At 34.4% G+C, this 17,694-nt stretch overlaps 1 protein-coding gene across 1 annotated transcript in view; it reads left to right on the top strand.

The window, feature by feature from the left end:
• Nucleotides 1-17,694, top strand: part of DNAAF4 (dynein axonemal assembly factor 4) — a 55,543-nt gene that overhangs the window by 10,707 nt on the left and 27,142 nt on the right. Inside the window, exon 4 of the mRNA XM_059371964.1 lies at nt 11,895-12,126. Within this exon, the coding sequence (XP_059227947.1) occupies nt 11,895-12,126 (232 nt within the window). The remainder of the gene's footprint in view (nt 1-11,894; nt 12,127-17,694) is intronic.

Genomic DNA, 17,694 nt, shown 5'->3' with positions numbered 1-17,694 from the left:
ACCTGTACCCCTGGGGATAAAAATATATGTTTATAAAAAATAAAAAATTATATTAAAAAAAACTATAATTGCATACAATAAAAAAAATAATAACCACACTTCAAAAAAAAATGAATGGGTGATAAAAATTACTAGTAATTTTTTTGTATATTCTGTGTTCTCCCAATAATAAACACATATTTTTTCATAATAAAGAAACTTTTTTAAAAAGAGGGCAATACTTACCTTCTTATGGTTATTTTTCCTAAATTTTTTTAAAAGGATTTATTTATTTATTTATTTGCGAGAGAGAGAGAGAGAGAGAGAGAGAGAGAGAGCGCACAAGGGAGCGCATGTGCATGTGTGTGTGCACATGTGAACAGGGAGGGGCAAGGGAGAGGGAGAGAGAATCTTAAGCAGACTCTGATCTCATGAGCCTGAGATCATGACCTGAGCTGAAACCAAGAGTCAGATACTTAACTGACTGTGTCCCCAGGCACCCCATTTTTCCTACTTTAATTTCTTTTTGCTCTAACAGGAATGTACTGATTTTCTGTGTGAATCTCACAAATTTCTAAGCATATGAGAAATTAACTTTAGCTATTAATGTTGTAACATCAGAAAAGGCAGTAATCTCTGACAGTGCCTTTCTTATATATTCATTTTGTCAAGAATGCTGACCTACCTCCTTTTTGTGTAAGTATATTCCAGATTCACAGCATTTGTGTAGAAGTAAACTTTCAGCAATCCTGTGTATGTCCAATTTTTTTTCTTTATTTCAAACTTTTTCATCTTCTGTAGAGATGTGGTTAAAATTCATTCATTCATTCATTCTACCCATTAGGGTATCTGTTAACTTTGGAAAGAACAGAGTGTGGAAGAAGAGAAAAATTGAAAGAACCAAAGTTGTTGAATGGTTCTTGTCTTCTCAACATCAAAAGCTTTTGAGATGGAAGTAGCAGAATGCAATTAAGCACCTCTAAAAAGGAAATTGTTTGCAAACATCAGTTATCAGAGATGAATAAAATTATTACTGAGCAGCAAGGATAAGATGAAGATTAGGGTACAAAAGTATATTAACTCATTTTCATTGGCCCAAACCTGGTTTGAGAAACCTTCTCTTCTTCAATTCTGTCAGTTTTGATCTTTGAGGTTTTTTTTTTTTGTTGTTGTTGTTGTTGTTGTTGTTTTGTTTGTTTGTTTGTTTTTTAAAGTACTCTCCACACCCAGGATGGGGCTCTGACATACAACCTGGAGATCAGGAGTCACATGCTCTACTGACAGCCAGAGAGGCACACTTGTTCTTTGAATTTGAAGGCTATTCAAACAGGAACTTTGTAACATGTGTAATATTAAATGTGTTGATACAGTTTCTGTGTATAGTAAATTTTGGTACATGCTTAAGAAAAATTTCTCCATCAGTAAGCTGAAACTGAATCTTTAAAAGATACCAAACAAATCATGATACGGTTATGAAGTCATATAGTGTAAAAACAGAATTTTCTACCACCTAATAACTTCTGTTGAAGGAGAGAGAGAGAACTAATTAGTGTAAAAAGAGTTTGCTTTTATCCTTGGCTACATGTATAGCTTCCAAATTACTTACAAATTCTTGTGCTTTTTATAGTTAAGTTTGGATATCAATGTAATGAAGTAAACTGAAAGGGAGAATAACCTATGTCCTAATTTGTTGGAAAGCTGAACAAGTTCCTGTCAGTAATTCATGAGTTTTATTTTTGGTTTGTGAATTAATTAGCTATTGGTTCTCCTTATAGCTCTTACTGATTTCTTTGGGCCCTTTCACCTATTTTGAAAATCTGCCAAAAGGAAGAGAAGTGTCTTAGTTGGCTCAAACTATCAAAACAAAAAACAACAGATTGCATGGCTTTAAATGACAGAAATTTATTTCCTTATAGTTCTGGTGGCTGGGAAGGCCAAGCTCTAGGTGTGGGTCAGTTTGGTTTCAGATGAAGACTCTCTTCCAGACTTACAGATGACTGCCTACGCATTATATTCTCACATGGTGGAGAGAGAGAGAGAGAAAGAAAGCTCTCTGGTATCTGTTCTTATAAGGACACTGATTATGTTTTATTAGGATCCCACCCTTATGGTCTTATTTAACCTTAAGTACCTCCTTGTAGGTCTTATCTCCAAATATTGTCACATTTGAGGGTTAGAATTTCAACATATGGATTTGGGGACCATGGATTTAGTTCACAGAAGAGAACTACATTTTAGCTTGGGCTGTAACAGATGTCTATCTTTCTAAACACCAGATTCCCATTTCCATAGAACATAACTAAATAATTTCAGAAGTTTATAACTTTCAAGAAAAAATTTAAAACTATATTTATTAAACTTTAGACTGAATTTTAATTTTCTTTCTTAAAGGAATTCATTATTAGAATAATATATAGCTACATGTGGGAGGTAATACTTAAAGATACTTTTGCCTGGGACACCTGGGTGGCTCAGGCATTTGACTCTTGATTTTGGCTCAGGTCCTTATCTCACAGTTGTGGGCTAACCTGCAGTTGGACTCTGCACTCAGTGGTGAGTCTGCTGGAGATTCTCTCTCCCTCTGCCCCTCCTTTCCCTAGAATAAATAAACCTTTAAAAAAAGAGATATTCTTACCTGGAATTTTTGCATATTGTCTACTTTTTCCATTAGAATTCTTACCATACCATGGAATTTGTTTTAAATTCCATGTCTGATTACTCTTACATTTGTGTTATATCTGAGTCTGGTTCTGTTGGTTATTGTCTCTTTATGTTTGTGTTTTTCTTGCCTTTTGGCATGTCTTGCAATTTTTGATTGAAAGCTAGACATGTATCAGGTAGCAGAAACTGAGGTTATTAGACTGTTAGGGTGTTGATTTATTTTAATAGGGCTGCTGTGTTTTTTTTTTTTTTAAGATTTTTAAAAATTTATTTATTTGACAGAGAGAGATCACTAGTAGACAGAGAGGCAGTCAGAGAGGGAGGAAGGGAAGCAAGCTCCCCACTGAGCAGGGAGCCCAATGCGGGGCTCGATCCCAGGACCCTGAGATCATGACCCAAGCCAAGGGCAGTGGCCCAACCCACTGAGCCACTCAGGTGTCCCAAGGGCTGCTGTGTTTAATGTTAGCTGTAGCTGTAGGTATCAGAGGCTTTAAAGGTCTCTAGTGTCTGATATATTTTTTTAAACTCCACCTTTGACTCTGGGCTTCTCCATTTATGCATCTTCTGAAAGAGTCTTTTTGCCTGTCAAAGCTGAAACTAGAGCTCTTTTATTACACACACACACACACACACACACACACAAACAAACACACATATATGTTGTTGTAAAACTTTTTAATGGTTGCTAGGTGTACTTTTAACTCATAAGAATCTACTTCAAGTAAACACTGACTCAATTCCAATAAAATATAGCAGCTTTCCTCTAATACAAGTCTGTTATCTTCCTCTATCTTTGGGTTGCTTTGCCATTCATGTGTATGTATTTGTTATAACTCAACAATGTATGTTATAATTCTACTATAAAAATTGTCACTTTTTAAAAATCATAAGTTTTTAAAGAAACCAAGAGATTAAAGGCAAGGTCTTTTTTTTTAAATTAAACAATATAATATAATGTCAGCAGTCCTTTTCATGATTTGTTTTATAACTGGAAATTTGTACCTTTTGACTCCTTTTAACCCATTTTACCCAACCCAGCAACCCATCATTGGCAACCACTTTGATCATGGTATCTATGAGCTTAGGGTTTTTTTGTTTGCTTTAGATTCCACATATAAGTGAGATCACATTGTATTTGTCTTTCACTGTTTTGTTTCACTTAGTATAATGCCCTCATGGTCCAACCATGTTGTTGTAAATAACAAGATTTCATTCTTTTTTGTGCTGAACAATATCCTAGTGTGTGTGTGTGTGTATCTATATATATAGATATATATACAAATTTTCTTTATTTGTTCATCCATCAGTAGACACTTAGATTGTTTCCATGTTTTGGTTATTGTAAATATTTCTGCAGTAAATCTGGGACAGTGCATGTATCTTTTTAAATAAGTGTTTTTGTTTTCTTTGGAGGTAGAGTTACTGGGTCATGTGGTAGTTTTATTGTTAATTTTTTGAGGAAGTTCCATATGATTTTTCCATAGTGGTTGCACCAGTTTACACTCCCCCTAACAATGTACAAGGACTCCCTTTTCTCCATATCTTCATCAACACCTGTTATTTCTTTTCTTTTTGATACTAGCCATTCTAAAAGGTGTACAGTAATTTTTCACTGTGGTTTTTATTTGCATTTCCCTGGTAATTAGGGATGTTGAGCATCTTTTCATGTACCTGTTGGCCTCCTGTATGTCTTCTTTGGTAAAGTGTCTATTTGGATCCTCTGTTCATTTTTTAATTGTATGGTTTGTATTTTTGGTGTTGAGTTGCATGAATTCTTTATATATTTTAGATATTAGCCCCTTATCAGATATTTTAATTTGCAAATGTTTTCTTTCATTCAGTAGCTTTTCTTTTTTTTTTTTTAATTTTTATTTATTTATTTTTCAGTATAACAGTATTCATTGTTTTTGCACCACACCCAGTGCCCCATGCAATCCATACCCTCTCCAATACTCACCACCTGGTTCCCCCAACTTCCCACCATCCGCCCCTTCAAAACCCTCAGATTGTTTTTCAGAGTCCATAGTCTCTCATGGTTCACCTCCCCTTCCAATTCAGTAGCTTTTTATTTCGTGGATGGTTTCCATTGCTATGCAGAAACTTCTTAGATTGATGTAATCTCACTTTTTATTTTTGCTTTTCTTGCCTTTGTTTTTGGTGTCAAATCCAAAAAATCATCACAAAGACCAATTATCAAGAAATTTACTGCCTATGTTTTCTTCTAGGAATTTTACGGTTTTAGATCCTACATTCAAGTTTTTTAATCCATTTTGAGTTAAATTTTGTGTATGTTGTAAGACAGTAGTCTTTATTCTTTTGCATGAGGAGATATTTTCCTCCCAGTATCATTTTTGAAGAGACTGTCCTTTCCCCACTATATATTTTAGGTTCCTTTGTCATAAATTAATTGGCATATATACATCAGTTTATCTCTGGGCTCTCTAATTCTATCATTGATCTGTGTGTCAGTTTTTATGCTGATACCATACTTTCAAGTTTTAGTTACTATATAGCTTTATAATATAGTTTGAATCTGGGACTTGATGCCTCTAGCTTTGTTCTTTCTCAAGACTGTTTTGGTTATTCAGAGTCTTATGTGGTTCCATGAATATTTATGATTTTTTTCAATTTCTGTGAAAAATGCGATTGGAATTTCATAGAGATTTCATTGAATCAATTTCATAGATTATAGTGTGGTATGGACACTTTAACACTATTAATTCTTTTAACTTATGAGCATGGAATATTACACTTATTTGTGCCTTCTCCAGTTTCTTTCATTAATGTCTTGTGGTTTGCAGTGTACACGTCTTTTACCTCCTTGGTTAAATTTAATTTTAGGTATTTTATTCTTTTGATATAATTGTAAATGGGATTGCTTTCTTACTTTCTCTTTCTGGTAGCTCATTATTAGTGTACAGATATGCAACAGATTTTTGTAGATTGATTTTGTATCCTGCAACTTTACTGAATTTGTTTATTCTAACAGTTTTTTTTGGTAGAGTCTGTAGGGTTTTCTATATATAATATCATGTCTGCTGCAAATAGTGACTGTTTTACTTCTTCCTTTCTGATTTGGGTGCCTTTTATTTCTTGCTCTGACTAGGGACTTCTAATGCTCTGTTGAACATAAGTGGTGAAAGTATGCTTCCTTGTCTCATTCCTGATCTTAGGGGAAAAGCTTTCAGCTTTTTGCCATTGAGTATGATGTTAGCTGTGAGTTTATCATGTATGTTGTTTCTTATGCTGAGGTATGTTACCTCTGTACCCACTTAGAGAGTTTTTATCATAAGTTGATGTTGATTTGTATTGTCTTTTATTTTTAAATTGTGGTATAATATATGTATAACATAAAACCCATTATTTAAATCGTTAATTGTACAGTTCAATGATTTTAAATACATTAATGTTGGGCTACTATTATCACCATCCATCACCAGAACTTTGTTTATCTTACAAAACTAAAACACTGTGCCCATTAAATAATAATAACTTCTTATCCCCCCTTCCCTCAGACTGCCATTTTCCTTTCTGTTTCTATGAATTTGACTACTTTAGACACCTCATGGAATTGAAATCATACCATATATGTCCTTTCATGACTGGCTTATTTCACTAAGGGAATATCTTCAAGTTTATTACATCATAGCATATGTCAGAATTTTCTTCCATATGAAGGCTGAATAATGGTCTATTAACATGTATATGCCACATTTTGTTTATCTATTTGTATTGTGTTTTATACTTTTGCACGTATTCCTTCTTGCGGATCTTCATTCCTTCTTGTGGATCTGAGTTAGTATCTGGTGCCATTTCCTTTCAGCCTGAAGAACTTTCTTTAGTATATCTTAAGGGCAGGTCTGCTAACAACAGCTTTATTTAACTTAGAATATGTTTATTTCATCTTCATTTATGAAGAGTGGTTTTGTTGGACATAGAATTCATAGTTTATATGTTTTTTTTCCGGTCCGTGCTTTGAACACAGGGTTTGACTGTCTTCTGTCCTCCATCATTTTTAATGAGGAATTAATCTTATTTGTATTGTCATTTCCCGTACATGATGAATCCTCCTTATCTTGCTGCTTTCAAGATTTTCCTCTTTGTTTGGCTTTTATATTAACTTAGCAGTTTTACTAAGTTGTATCTAGGTGTATCTCTTCATGTTTTTACTTTGGGTTTCTCGAACTTCTTAGAGCTATGGGTTAATGTTTTCATCAAATTTGAGAAATTTTTCACCAATTATTTTCTGAAACATTGTTCGTTGAAAATTATACATTTTAGTTAACAGATTATAACAATTCTGGGTTCTGTTTTATTTATATTTGTTTGTTAGCTTATTTATTGAAGGCTGTTTATTTTTTAGAAGGTTGCCTGTGCTTTAATTGTGAAGTCAGTCTAGTCTCCTTTGTGGTAGGAGCCAGTCTTCACCCTTCCTTGGCTTCATTTTTTTTTTAATGATTTTATTTTTTTTTTTTTAAGATTTTATTTATTTATCTGACAGAGAGAGATCACAAGTAGGCAGAGAGGCAGGCAGAGAGAGAGGAGGAAACAGGCTCCCTGCTGAGCAGAGAGCCCGATGCGGGACTCGATCCCAGGACCCTGAGATCATGACCTGAGCCAAAGGCAGCGGCTTAACCCACTGAGCCACCCAGGCGCCCTTAATGATTTTATTTTTAAGTAATTTTTTAGTATTAAGTATTTTAAGTATTTTTAAGTAACCTCTACACCCAAAGTGGGGCTCAAACTCACAGCCCTGAGACCAAGAGTCACACATTTTACTGACTGAGCCATCCAGGTGCCCGCCATGGTTTCATTTGTCTCCCCAAAAATACTTAGCTTTCTGTTTAGCCAGAGTTGTATGGTAAGCTTATCATAGACCTTCTACGGTTTTCTTATTTACGTGATCTTTCTGTTAATTTTCTGACTAGTCAGACATTCACTTTAACCAGGACTTCAGCTTCAGACTCCAACTTCAAATTTTCTCTTTTCATTCCCAAAAAAGTCTATCACTTTTATCCACCAAAAACATGGGTTTTCATCTCCCCCCACCCTGAAATGAGTGCACCCTTTTTGCCAACAAAGCTATTAGGTTCTTTTTGCTAGTTTCATGTGGACAGAACTGCCATTCTCATTATTTAGGCTGACATTGGGTTGTTGGGAGCAACCACAGGCAGAAGGACACAACATCCCACTGTTCTTACCTGTATCTTTAGCATTTATTCTAGAACAAGCACTTCTCAATTTGCAGGCTGACTTTGCTTAGTTTCTAGTGCTCTGAAATGGTTCTTTTTGATAGATTTGTCCAGCTTTATACTTGATATTTGTGTATGGAAATTGCCAACCCCTTCATCCCTCTATAAAACTTGTACATTTTTTTTACAGGTGAATTTTACATTTACTTACAAGCTTCCTAAGAGGTTCTCTTGGTATTTTGACTAGATCTATATTGACTTTATAAGTTAATTTTCAGAATATCAATATATTTACATTAATATAATATATTACATGTAATCCTCCTGGAACATGACATTTATCTCCATTTATTTGGACTTAGCCCTCAACAAAATTATTGTTATTATTCATATTTTTTTAGAGAGACAGAGAGTATGCATTCAAGTGGCAGGAGGGGCAAAGGGAGAGGGAGAGAGGGGATCTTAAGCAGACTCCACACCCCATACCACTCAGTCTCATGACCCTGATCATGACCTGAACCGAAATCAAGAGCTGGACGCTTAACCAACTGAACTACCCAAGTGTCCCCTCAGCAAAATTATTTAACATACATCTAGGACTTACTCATATTTTGTTAAGCTTATTCTTAGCATTTTGAATTTTTTTTAATCAATTACTAATGAAATTATTTTTTTCATTGTATTTTTCTGTGTATTGCCAATTTGTAGAAGGGTTAGTTTTTATGAATTCATGTAAAGTTGATCTTTTATATGATTGCCTTGCTGAACTTACTTTTCTAATAGTTCTGTTTGTCAGTTTGTTATTTCAGTTCTTTTACGTAATCTACCATATTATTTGCAAATAATGACAATTTTATTTACTTACAATCTATATTCATAGTTTTATATTTATTTTTAAATAGATGTATCTTAGATATATTATTTTTAAATAGATATATTCATATGTATAATTTTTAAATATACATGAAATTTACATTTATTTAAAAAATTCTGTTATATAGGTTATGATCTCTAGGAAAGTGACAAAATATTAAACATAGTGGCTTTAGTGACTTTGTTAGAAATATTTCTAGTGCTTCACCATGAAGTGTGACATTGTAGGAGTCCTTTTATTTTTTATTTATTTATTTATTTTAAAGATTTTATTTATTTATTTGACAGAGATTACAAGTAGGCAGAGAGAGAGGAGGAAGCAGGGAGCCTGCTGTGAGATCATGACCTGAGCTGAAGGCAGAGGCTTTAACCCACTGAGCCACCCAGGTGCCCCATGTAGGAGTCCTTTTATTAAGCTAAAATTTTTCTTTTATTCCTAGTATCAACTGATGTTTTGGCAGTACTAAGCTCATATGTTTTTCTCTTTGACTTCCTAATATTGTAAATAAGAAATGTGCTATTTGATCCAGATGTATTATAATTTTAATATTTCCCTTGGTTCAGTTTGCTAATATTTTATTTATGATTTGTACATGTAATTCATAATAGAGATTGGCTTATAAAGAACATGGACTTAATGAAGCAGACATTCATTCCAAATTAAAAGAAGATTTCCCCTTTTAAGGAATCTGGTTTAGGGCCTGTTCTTATCCTCCTATTATTTACATTTACTGTCTATATTAAAATAATAATTCACACTTAATGGCATCCTTCTTGTTTTTAGTAGCACAGAGTTCTTAAAATCCAGTTTCTTCATGTGATGATTATTTTTCCAGCTTTCTGAGTTTTTCTGTTACTGTACAGTCCTCCTTTAAAAAGTGCTATGTTTCTTATATTGTATTTTTTTAATAAAAGAATTTCAAGGATTAATATTTATCTTTCTCCTTGACATAGTTAGTCTTTTTCCTTTTATAATGAATTTTGTGGTATTCTTTATTTTTTTCTCTTCATTCTAGTCTCTCTGTCACCTATTCAGTGAAGCCTTTTTTAGTCCCTCCTCTTCCTTTTTAGCCTCTGAAGGATTAAACCTTTTTTGTTTCTTATTTGGCTTAGTATAAATTGTGTGTGTGTTTAGTTTTCTTAATTACATCTTTACTAGAATATCATAAATTTCCTGTTACTTTTTGGTATAAGGACAGTCTCATTTTTGATAATTAAGACTTAGTGTTACACATTTTTAAAAGCTTTTCAAAATTCACTGCCTTTGTAGGGATTATGAGGGACTGAGGGTGTTCTGACTCTACATACTTTTCCCTTCTTCCATCTGTTGGGGCAGAGAGGAAGCAGGAAAAAAGCAAACATATCATTAAACTGGGTGAAGTTGTCATCTTCTTTTAGGTTGTGGCTGCCTCTGGCTAACACTGACAGGTCATCATGCCCTGTCGTCAGGCAATTAAAGTCTGGTTCATTGCCACAGATTCTTCTGGCCCAACCTATTGGCAGCTCACTGGCAACTCTCTGAACTTAGAATATGTAAAAGTTACTTTTGTGCTTAGTTTTGGCCTTATGTGCAATTCTGGGACTATAGGAAACTCCTGTTCAGTAATCTGTGAGGCTTATTTTAAAGTCAGTGTTCCACAGTCCAATTGGAAAATAACAAACACTCTTCCAGAACAGGGTATTAGATCATGCAGATATTATAGAACAGCTCTTTTTTTTTTTTTAAGGTTTTATTTATTTATTTGACAGAGATCACAAGTAGGCTGAGAGGCAGGCAGAGAGAGAGAGGGAAACAGGCTCCCTGCTGAGAGGGAAGCAGGCTCCAATGTGGAGCTCAATCCCAGGACCATGGGACCATGGGACCATGACCCAGGCTGAAGGCAGAGGCTTTAATCCACTGAGCCACTCAGGCACCCCCACAGAACACTTCTTTAGTGCAGTTTCATACCTATGTTTATTTTGTATCCTGAAGTAATTCAGATCTAGGAAACTTCATCCCAATGTATTATTCTAGAGCTGTGCCAAATGTACTATTTAAATGTAAATTAATTTAAATTTACATCAATGAAACTCAAAAGAAATTTAGCTTTTCAGTCACATCAGCAACATTTTAAGTTCTTAATTAGCCATATGTGGTGAGTGGCTGCTGTGTTGAATAGCACAAAGCATTGCCGTCACTGAGAAAAGTTCTGTTAGACACTGCTTCTCCAGAGGATAGAGGTGAGAATATTTTTGTTACCACAGGAAAGTCAGATACGTAGAGTCAATCATATACACCAACCAGTTGCTCTTTCACAGGGTTTTTTCCTTGCCAATAATGAAGGAAGTTTGTGAAAGGGAGAAAAAGTTAGCACACACCTGTACAATGTACTGCTTCCAAATTCATCTGATAACTAGCTTTTCTTGTGGAAGCTTCAAATAACTGCCATTGCAAATGCAGTTGGCAGCAGCATTCAAAGTTCAAACCCACCAGAGACATACTTACTAGTTTATTCTTCCCATTTCCTTTCTTACTATTCCCTCATTCCTTAAGGTGAAGATTGGCGCAACTTCAGTCCCAAGACAAGAGAACACTGGCATAAGTAGAAAGGCAAATGTGGGAGCGCCTGGGTGGCTCAGTGGGTTAAAGCATCTGCCTTCGGCACAGGTCATGATCCCAGGGTCCTGGGATTGAGCCCCGCGTCTGGCGCTCTGTTCAGCCCCGTCTCTCTGTGCCTGCTTCTCTGCCCACTTGTGATTTCTTGTCAAATAAGTAAATAAAATCTAAAAAAAGAAAGAAAGGCAAATGTGTGTGCATGTAAATTTTGGGAGAACTTTGATTTTTAGAAAATGTTTTTTTTAACCAAGCCTTTAGATATCATTTAATTGAATGCGTGCCCCCATTTTACATGTGAGTAAACTGAGGCTAGAGAAAATGATTGCTCAAGATTTTATTAATCATTAATATTAATCATTATTAATAATTAATTATAATTTATTAATAATTTACTAATAAGTAAATCTGGAACTAAAACCTGTATTCCATACTAAATCATTTACCATTCCCATTTTAAGTTTTTATTCACTACTACTACTGCTACAGATACAATGAGTTTAGAGGTAAGACTAATTAATTATTATAATAAATTTCTTATTTTTAAAATGTTACTTTTTGCATGTTTCAAGGTTTTATAATTGTAATTTTTATAGATTGAAGAAGAGGAGAGGAAAAAAATAGAAGATATGAAAGAAAATGAACGACTAAAAGCAACTAAAGAGTTGGAAGCCTGGAAAGAATGTCAAAGAAAAGCTGAAGAACAAAAAACAATTCAGAGAGAAGAGAAATTCTGTGAACAAGGAAAGCAAGTTGGAGAAGAGAGAAACAAATTAAAACATAAAAGCCTTACTAGAATTGCAGCATCTAGAAATCTTGCCACAAAAGGTACAATGATTTCTTTGTATTTTCCGGGAAAGTGAGTCCATTACTTTTTTTTCCGTAATCTATTTATAATATTAGGTCATTATTTTGGTATATTGAGAATAAGTACTATAGTATAGAGGGTAAGATGAAAGATTTATTTCTTCTTTTAGGAAGTAGTGACATTTTCAAGAGAGAGTGAGCAATGATTCAGATACCAGGGTCCTGAGATCGAGCCCAACGTCTGGCTCCTTGCTCATAGGAGCTTACTTCTCCATCTACCTGCCGCTCCCCCTGCTTGTGCTCTCATTCTCTCTCTCTCTCTCTCTGACAAATAAATAAAATATTTTTTAAAAAAGACATTTTCCTCATATGATTGAGGAACATGAATACTATTACACAAATTTAGTTGTAAGCAAATAGTGGCTTATCTGGCCTTTGATCCTGATGTGTTCAGAAATAGGTGAAAGCACATATTTCTTTATTGAAAGCTAAGAGTTTGATTTTATCTGAATTTAGAATAGTAAATTTTGTTTTGGGAATAGTTAGCATCTTTAGTAATGGAATATTTTGTTGTAAAATCACTTATATAATAATAATAATTAATAATTATTGGGTGATTTCCATATGCCAGGCCATTATATTGGTTGTATCATGCAGTTGTCACAACACCACTTTGGGATAAGTGCTGCTATTCTTATTTTAGTGGAAATAGGTGTTCAGAAAAGATAAAAACTACCCAATAAGTAAACCTGTGGGATTTGAACCCACATCTTTGAAACCTATGCGCTAGGCTTTATTACTGTACTCTAGGTCTTCTCTACTGTAAGCTCTCAAGTTCTAGTGTGTTGGAAAGTCAATAAATGAACTTGTGAGTTAGGAACCACGATTATCCCCATTTTCCAGGTGAGGAAAGGCACAGAGAGTCTTACTAGCCCAAAGTAACACTGCTAATAAATGGCAGAGTCAGAATTTGGACGTGGGTGATCAGGCTTTAGAGTAGGTGACCACCACTGTGTTATACTGCTACACAGGTAAGATAGGCAGATTAACCATGTTCATTATCTAATTCATAACATATCTTAGCTGACTGTTTGTATTAGGGAGATGTTTTCACTGAGAAATTTGTTAGGAGAAAAAGTACACAAAATGTATAATCCTGGTTTGGAAAAGTATTACCTTTTAAATGTTTGTTATTGAGCATCTCAAAGCCTTACAGTAATTTTCAAGAATGAATCGGTTTATGCTTAACCAAAGTATTACTAATTATGAAGTAGCAAAACTTCAGAAGTTTTAATTACAGTCCCCTAATATAACACATCCCACTAATTTTGTCTCTTAATGTGAAGCTAGGCGTCAGGCTATGGCATGATTACTTTGCAGGGCAGAGGAATTAAATGTGCTGTGGGCTTCATACTCTTCTGGACCTAGAACTTAAATATTGAGTGGTGTCATTTTGATGAAAGCTGCTTAATATTTTATATTAAGGTGATTTAACAAGCAAAAAATTTTGATAAGATTTTATGTGATTTTAAAAATCAACTTAAATGTTTGGAGTTTGGATTATTATACTCTTATTTTTTGCCACATCAATAAGTAAGACTCAATGTATAATAAGAGTATATGTAATGTACTAGATAAGCCACTTTTATATACACTATTATAATAATATAATAGCTAAGCCACTTTCTATATACAGAATGCAAATGGTGTGGCAGGTGCTGCAGATTTCCTTCTCTCCCTTTCTTTTTTACTAACAGAATCATGGTTTCAGGGAAGGGACAGAAGAAATGTGTTCAGCTAAAAACCTTGCCTTTTAGAAATTTAAATACCAATTGGATATTAGAAGAAATTAAAGAATAATTATATTTTTTCCCTTGAGATGTGATAACCTAATTGTAGTTAGTTTAGAAAGCCCTTATCACATAGAGAAACCTACTGAGATATTTATGGGTGAAAGTATAATATTTGATGTCTGAGATTCTCTTCAAAATAATATGGTATGTGAAAGTAGATAAAAATAAAGATGAAGTGATATGGGCCAGGAGTTGATAATAGAAGGCAGGTTATGAATGCATGACAGTTAATTATTCTATTATGCCTAATTTTATATATGTTTGAAATTTTTTATTATAAAAAAATAGGCAACACACTGAAAAAGCACTTTATCTTGGAACACTGAAAAAATAAAATAAAATAAAATAAAATAAAAAAATAAAAAAAGCACACATTGAGATTTTTACAACGTCATTTTAAATTAGTAAAACAAAACAAAACCAAGCAAATCTCACTTCCCCAAACTCTTGTATAACTAGATGTAACCAGGTGACAAATTTTGAGGAAATGCAAGAAGAAATCTGCTAAAGATTTATAGAAAAGTATTACTCCTTACTGCTTGCTTCTCCTTTCCTTTTCCTACTTAAGATGAAGGTCAGTGCAAAAAATTCATTAGCTATTTTAAAACCACAACGAGGCAAGACATACCCTAAGAATGGTGGAATAGGGGAGAAGAAAGAGCTTGGGACATTAATGACATTGGAAAGATGGTACCTCTGCATTGAATCACCTTTTTTCAAGTTTGTTAAGTGAGAAAATAAACCCATCCTTGGTTAAACAACTATAGTCATGTTTCCACATAGCCTAGAGAATTTTTGACTGATAGAAATGGATAATGGAATTCAAGGTTGGTTTAGCATTTGAAAATCATTCCATGTAATAACTGTACTAACAGAGTAAAGGAAAAAACATATGACCATTTCTCTATTGCAGAAGGCATTTGATAAAACCCAACATCCATTTATGAAAATAATTTCTCAACAAATTAGGAATAGAAAGGTACTTTCTTACTCTGGTGAGTAAGAGTGTACAAAAAATGTATAGTAAGCTTCATATTTATTGATGAATACTTTGCCTTGCCCTGTAGTTCCAGGAGTAGGCAAGTATGTCCACTTTCACTGTTTTAATTCAACATTATGCTGGAAGTCCTAACCATTACATTAAGACAAGAAGAAATGAGAGGCATAAAGATTAGACAGGAAGAAGTAAAACTGTATTTATTTATAGATGACATGATTGTGTATTTCCTGATAGGGATTTCCTGAGAAATCTGAAGGATAACTGCTAGAACTAATAACTGAATTTAGCAAAGTCTCATAATATAAGGCTATAAAAGTCACTTAAAATTTTATCAGCAGCAAAGAACTGGAAAATTAAACTTTAATTAATTTGTAGTAGCACTAAAAGAGAAAAAACGTAGGAATTAATTTAACAAAAGAAATGAAAGACCATATCACTGAAAACTATCAAAAAACTGCTGAGAGATGTTTTAAAGTCCTAAATAAATGTAGTGATACAACATGTTCCTGAGTTGGAAAACTAAATATTGTTAGGATGTCTATTCTTAAATTGATCTGTTGATTCAATGTAAATCCATTAGAAATTCTGGTAAGCTTTTTGTAGAAATTGACAAGTTGATCCTAAAATTTATATGAGAGTGTGAATGACCAAGGATAGTCAAAGGAACTTTTATTTATTTTTTTTAATTTTTTTAAAGATTTTATTTATTTATTTGACAGAGAGTACAAGTAGGCAGAGAGGCAGACAGAGAGAGAGGAAGGGAAGCAGTCTCCCTGCTGAGCAGAGAGCCTGCCCAATGTGGGACTCCATCCCAGACCCCCGAGACCATGACCTGAGCCGAAGGCAGTGGCTTAACCCACTGAGCCACCCAGGCGCCCCTCAAAGGGGCTCACACTGCCTCATTTGAAGACTTAGCATCAAGCTACCATAATCAAGACAAGATGGAATTGGTGAAAGGACAAGGATAAGTTCAAAACAACAGAGTACAGGGACCAGAAATGAATCTATGCAAGTATGGTTCGGTGATTTTAATGAAAGGTAACAAGGTAATTCAATGGGGGAAAGGAACAGGTCAGGATATATTTATGGAAACAAGTGAAAGTAGACTCTTGCCTCACTACACAATGAGACAGTTATGTACATATGTACATAATACATATGTAAGAAGACAATCCAGTAAACAATTGGATGGAAGATATGAATGCTCTTGTTGCAGTGGAAGACATGAACAACCAACAGACACATAAGATGATGTTCAATGTTATTCGTTAGTAGGGAAATTAAAACCACAGTGAGATACAGTCCATAGTACATATGCATTAAAATGACTAAAACTGGATGCCTGGGTGGCTCAGCCAGTTAAGCGTCTGCCTTCAGCTCAGGTCATGATTTGAGGGTCCTGGGTTCAAGTCCCACATCAGGCTCCTTGCTCAGCTGGGTGCCTGCTTCTCCCTCTTCTCTGCTGCTCATCCTACTTGTGCTCTTTCTCTCTCACAAATAGATAATTAAAACCTTTGAAAAAATAAAATGATAAAACAGAAAACTAAAGATCATCAGCACAATTGTTGTTGAGGATATGCTGCAAGTATACACTGATAGTAGAAATGTAAAATGGTACAACGACTTTGCAAGAGTGTTTGGCTCTTCTCTTGAAATTTGAGTATGCACTTATCATATAACTCAGTCTTTCTTGTCTTCAGTATTTATACATGAGAGATGTATTCACCTAAAGACTTGTATTCAAATATTCATGGCAACCTCATTTGTAATAGTGAGTAACTGGAAATGATGCTCATCACTAGATGAGTGAATAAACAAATTCTCATAGATTCATAAAGTGAAATATTACTCTGCAACAGAAATTCTAGAAAATACCGACCATTTTATAATGACTGAGAGTATATCAATTGTTATCTGGGGCCAGAAATAAAAGGAAGGGACTATAGGGGACTCTTAGAAGTGATAGAAATTTTCCATTTTCATTATGATTATAATTTCATGGGTACACACATCTATCAGAACTCATTGAATTAATGTACTTTAAAATGAGTACAGTTTATTTTTTTTTAAAGATTTATTTAAGAGAGAGAGCGCAAGCACATGCATGTATGGGAGTGCTGGGGGAGGGGCAGGGAGGAAGAGGAAGAAAATCTCAGGTAGACTCCCTACTGAGTATGGAGCCCAACATGGGGCTTTATCACATGACCCTGAGATCATGACCTGAGTGGAAACAGAGTTGGACATCTAACTAACTGAGGCACCCAGGTGCCCCATTTTATTTCATGTACATTTTATTGTACATGAATTATTTCTTTGTTAAACTGAATAAAGTTTATTGGGAATACTTTTAGGCAGAACAGCATCAAAATGCATATAATATCTTCAGGTTCTTATTATTCCACAGTTAATGCTTAAGGCCAGCCGTAATGAAGCCGATTTTGAAGGTCCTGGCCCTTGTACTATTGTGTATATTTATAGGAGACTGGGAAAGAGGAATCATTGAGCATCTAATTAATTAAGTATAGGGTCTTCTGTATCTTGTTAGAAATTCAGTTACTAGTACCAGCCTATTCTGTTGAAGTACTTTTGACTTGCTTACGAAGCTACTAAAAGCATGGTAGATGGATAAATGAAATTTTAGGCCATGTGGATTTGTCCTTCTTCAGCTTGGAAGAACTAGGTACTCCTAAAGGTAGGGGCAAATGTAAGTCTGGAAAAAAAGAAAAAGGATGGATT

This window comes from Mustela nigripes, chromosome 13 (genome assembly GCF_022355385.1).
Source record: "Mustela nigripes isolate SB6536 chromosome 13, MUSNIG.SB6536, whole genome shotgun sequence".
Lineage (NCBI taxonomy): Eukaryota > Metazoa > Chordata > Mammalia > Carnivora > Mustelidae > Mustela > Mustela nigripes.
The sequence above is the reverse complement of the archived record's forward strand: the minus strand, read 5'-3'. Positions and strand labels throughout refer to the sequence as shown.